This window comes from Saccostrea cucullata, unplaced genomic scaffold (assembly GCF_032062105.1).
Source record: "Saccostrea cucullata isolate Sc308-1 unplaced genomic scaffold, CSIRO_AGI_Scuc_v1 ctg522, whole genome shotgun sequence".
Taxonomy (NCBI): Eukaryota; Metazoa; Mollusca; class Bivalvia; order Ostreida; family Ostreidae; genus Saccostrea; species Saccostrea cuccullata.
Window position 1 is genome coordinate 141,390 of NW_026924801.1, and position 4,940 is coordinate 146,329.

The 4,940-nt window shown below is 33.5% G+C and overlaps 1 protein-coding gene across 1 annotated transcript; it reads right to left on the minus strand.

The window, feature by feature from the left end:
* Window positions 1-965: 965 nt before the first annotated feature.
* LOC134267333 (uncharacterized) lies at window positions 966-3,204 on the minus strand. The gene has a single exon (XM_062749560.1). The coding sequence runs from the start codon at window positions 3,082-3,084 to the stop codon at window positions 1,462-1,464; it is 1,623 nt and encodes a 540-aa protein (XP_062605544.1). The 5' UTR covers window positions 3,085-3,204; the 3' UTR covers window positions 966-1,461.
* Window positions 3,205-4,940: the final 1,736 nt, after the last annotated feature.

The following is a 4,940-nucleotide window of genomic DNA, read 5'->3' on the forward strand; positions in this document are numbered from 1 at the left end:
TGTATATATATAGAGAGAGAGAGAAAGAGAGGGTACTAGTATATAGTAGTATATACTAATACCTTTGAAAAAATCTGTTTGTCCTCTCCAGATTCGGTCTGAAAATATTGGGTCAGTAAGTAGGTGAGCAAAAAATTTTCTCTGAAATTTTCTATTTCTATGCTTTTTATAAATTTATATTTTCCAATGCACATATAAGAAATAATTGCTTTCTAAAGTTAAAAAAAAGTTTTGAGTCCAACCACAGTGTATTTTTAACCAGGCGCTCGGGAAAGGGCAACCAACCAATTTTTTAAAGATATACAAAGTTTATTTTCTTGCTTAGATAAGCGTTTTTGTAACGTTTGCGATGTACTTCTATACAAATTCTTACTCATATTTTTGACATTGTGCAATCTAATTAAAATTAGATGTTCCGAATCCGCTATCGCTTCTCAAACGTTTGAGAAGCGATAGCGGATTCGGAACATCTAATTCTAATTAGATTAGACATTGTGAAAAAATCTTACAAAATTTTCTCACTCTAATCAGAAAATATCATTGAATTTAAATATTAACTATTTGAATGAGAAATATTGCTGATTCCTAAAAGAAAGTTTGTGTTATTAATCTTTAAAACTGAAAAATATTTTTTACCCCGAGTTTGAGTAAAAAATTTCCCATATAACGTTATTGTGATGGGTGGATGATACTCATTTACTTTTAACATTCCAAAGTTAAAGATCGAGGCAATGTATGCCTTGATAAAGCATAATTAAAATCCAATTTTAGATATTGCAGACTTTGCAGTTCAGGTAATACAATGTATATATAACATTTAATTATGGTGTAAAACTTGCTTATTTTACTAGAAACTTTTTACACACATATTTTCTTTACGATACAGATTTTTTTTTAAATTATGTCTGCATAGACATGCCTATAGTCAACATTTGAGTTCTTTTTGACGGACATTTCTCGGTCAATTTTTGACAGCCTATGAGGGCTGGAAGTCCTGCCGCACCTATAATATACAACACTTCTCTTATCTCCCCTTTTCTTTTTGAATTTGGATAAACAATACATTCATCTTCTCGACGATACGTTAAACAAACAATTCTTTTTTAATTTACAAAATGCCATTTCGTTCATCAGCGTGAATTACTATTGTTTATGCATGAATCCGGAATCATTATCATATTTCTCCTTATGTTAGTATACTCTGTATACTGCATGGACTTTACTTGTGCCAAGGTCATGTCGAAGGACCTAAAATTACTTCATTGGTGGCCCGCCTTATTCCCAACCTTAGAATGAGACACATTAGCATGATTAGTAGATCCTAAGACAAATCTTGCTTGTGTCTTGCGGCTTTGTTCTGATTCTAACCCAAAATAATTAATCTGTTCGATGACATGTATTTCAGACGTGGTAAATTCTTGTCTTTTTTATCACTTTTTGCTCGTGTTTTCACGTATTCTGTTACTTATTATGGCGGTATATGGCCTCGGTTCTGCAGGAAGATCTATAAGGCAAATAAATGTTTGCGTATCTGTGTACATCAAGGCTAACTGATGAGTTGTGTGCTATCTTGAAGTCGTATCTATTTTCTTTCACTAAGCTATTCAGAGCATTTACGTCTAGCATTCCATACTTTTGTAACTCGTTAGTTAGTTCAGTGAAGACAGGTATGTCCAGTGTCCGTATCATTTTTCTATGGTTTGCCCGTATTGTAAGCACGTCGTACTGGGAGGCCGATAATAGCCAGTTCACTTTTTTGTTTGTTAGATAGTCCATATAAAACTTATCCTGCTTCGCTTGTGAGTGGTAAATGACACTAAGAAAGAAGTCAATTGTCATAGAAGACTGTGCCCTGGAGAACAAAACGACTAGTAGGATCATCATCCGGCGCCAGAATTCAAGCACAACAGCTACATTCCAGGCAGCAAAACGCTCTTCTAGATCCGCATTGCTGACGTGCCGCAAAATCTGTCGACTCAAACGGAAATCATAGAGAAAATTGGACCCCCAACTGTTATGTGTTCTGTGCTCAATTATGTTTTTCCAAATATTGGTTTTTGTCAAAAAATAAGTTGGCATACATGTTTGATCAAAACACTTTGCAAAGTGGACGAAAACGTAAAGCAGGAAATGAAATTCATTCTCATAGCACCTCTTTGACTTGTACATTATAGTTGATTTGAGCGAATAGGACGACAAAAAATTGGGGTTACCAAACCTGTCACTGCTTACGAACAATAGTTTCAACACACGGTGGCATCTCTTTTTCTCATTATCCATATTTTTAATCAATGTGCTTTCGGCATGTGCAAACGAGTTGTGCCAACACTTGCCTTCGTTATGATGTTCACAGGACCTTGGGATCAAGAAACTAGAGTGGTCAGCCCCTATTTGGTCCATTCTGTTGTCAGTACAATCTTCACGTAGGGTTTTTGGTAAGTTCTTGTAGTACACAAGGAAAGCTGGCATCACATCGACAGCTATAATCATACTGAAGTCTCCATTCTCCCAAACCAAATCAAACGTCCTCTTTCTCCTCTTCCATCCACGCAGTATACCGGAAGTGGTTTTAACCGGTTCAAAATCTCCCAGCTGAGAAGGGAGAAGACTTTCAAACTTCTTCATACAGACATGAGGGGACAGGTACAGTCCCTGACAGCAGTCAGATAATTCATGGGAGCTACCGTTTATGCGAATCTTGGTAAAACCTGGGCGACATCCTGGTTCTAAGTGGATATTTTTATCTTTTAAGATATTGTAACCAAAAACGGCGAAAAAGTCGAATTCGTTCTGCTTCCTAATTTTGGTGTCCTCATACATGCTTCCAATAAGCTGGAGTTGCTTCACTTTAAATCGATAATCAGTTCCCGAAGATTCAAGTATGATTTTGTTCATCATAAACTTAACAGCCTGAGTAATATTGGTCACTTCTCGCGCGGAGGAAAGTTTATTTGTTCGTTCGGAACTTCTAAAAAGAGTGTCTTCGTGTCGTATATCTATAAACTCCGATACAGCCCGTATAGTCTTCTCAGTAAAACACCTTGCATTAAATCTGGTGCATTCAGCACGAAACCTCGAGAACATTGCCTCGGAAGGTAATGGGATCTGAATCGAAACACAGGTCAAATTAACATCTCAGACAAATCACATCCTCAAAAAAATAACAGTCTGATTTTACATTGTTCTAATTCTGGTGTTGAATAAATTCAGGCTATTCTATTTAAATCTGTAGTGCGAAATGTAAAAAAAAATATTTTAAAAAAAGCAGACGATAAAAAAATCGTTTCGTTCGATTAAAATATTGACATAATATTGACCGGTTAGGATATTTTGCCTGAAGTGTCCTGTCCCGTTTCCTACACTGTTGTCGTGTATTTAAAGCATTATTTTTGAAAGGCATTCCTTTCTATTATCTTCAATACCAAAATATGGGTTTTCCAACTTCCCGATTTAGGTATGATTTAAAAGGCTTAGGGTAAAATGCTTAGTGGAGCGGAATAATGTGAAGTCATGGAATGGAGTCCGTAACAGTACAGAAAGTTTCAAATTAATGAGCAGAAAGCAGGAATAAACAGCTGATAGATGCAGAAGGTTTTTAATTCCAATTAATTGATTTCTGTAATGTACAATATATCCATTGAAATGTTTAGGGTTTAAAAAAAGGTCTCTTAAAAACGAGGTTAGTCCATGATATTTAAAGTCTTAAACTTTTTTTTTCAAGTATACTTTTAGTTTCTACACACATAGCTTAATTAAAAATCAAACAAAAAAAGAGGGGGGTCAATATGCTTCGTTTGGCACTACAGTACAAAAGTCGTAATATGACTTTTTTGCACTGAAATTTGTGTCTGATTCAAAAATCACATCTTCAACGATTTCCCTCCAAAGAAATTATGAGACAACATACACTATTAGTCTATTTTAAAAAAGACAGTTTAAGTTACTCCGATCCTCAGCAAGGACGAATAACTCTTTAATTTAAAATTTAATTCAAAAAGTCTCAAAATAAAGCTTGAAAATTAAATCTTTTCATGCAACAATTTTCATTTTATAATTAACTCTTTATGTGCTTCAAGGTTTTTTGAAGTTTCTAAAAGATCTTATAAAAAGTCGAAATTTTTATCTTATAAAAGTATTTTTTATTTACCTGTTTAAAGAAATTGAGGTCCATTTTAATCTATAACCATAGATACCAATGTCTTTTAAATGATATGAAATTAGAAGTGAATAATGGTGTTTTGCAATGATAGGAAAATCTTTATACACTATGCATTGTGAAATGATCGAATTATATACAAGAAATTAAAGTACCTTATATATATATAAATTATGCAATTTCTTCAAAAGCCTGGATAACCATGATTTTTATTTCTAAAATGTGTTTATTGATCAATTTTGAATTGGAAAATGCATATATAGATGGGGTTTAATTCGCATTTCCTGAAAATTTATTTGAGATTTACTAATTTTCCCTATATAATATGATTAAATCTTTACAGATGAAGTTTATAGAATTATCTTGGGTAAAAGCACGTTACTTTAAGAATTCAGAGACATTTTCAAAAGCATTTTAAATTAGTCAATGCCTGATTTTCAGAACCTGAGGATCGGAGTTCCTTAAAAATTGAGACTAAGAAAAAGTTTCAAATTGCTCCGCATAATCAATTATTTGACCTTTCTGCACTCACAAAGTGTGATGTTTTTGGTATTGAAAAATTTAACAAGCTAAAAAATTATTTAAAGTCTTAAACTTTTACTTAATTTAAGCAGATTGATCAAAGTTATCTTATATCAGAAAAGAAAAAAAAAGTGGGGGTCGATGATGTAAATTTTTCGATAGTTACAACAAAGGTGTTGATTTTACGCTAAAATCGGCTCATTTTTTTTCCTGGACTTTCAGAATATATTAGATATTTCAGAACCAGCACAAAACATTTCGC

Excerpts from the sequence above, each read along its gene's own strand:
- LOC134267333 (XM_062749560.1), bottom strand. The coding sequence starts at position 3,084 with ATGTTCTCGAGGTTTCGTGCTGAATGCACCAGATTTAATGCAAGGTGT.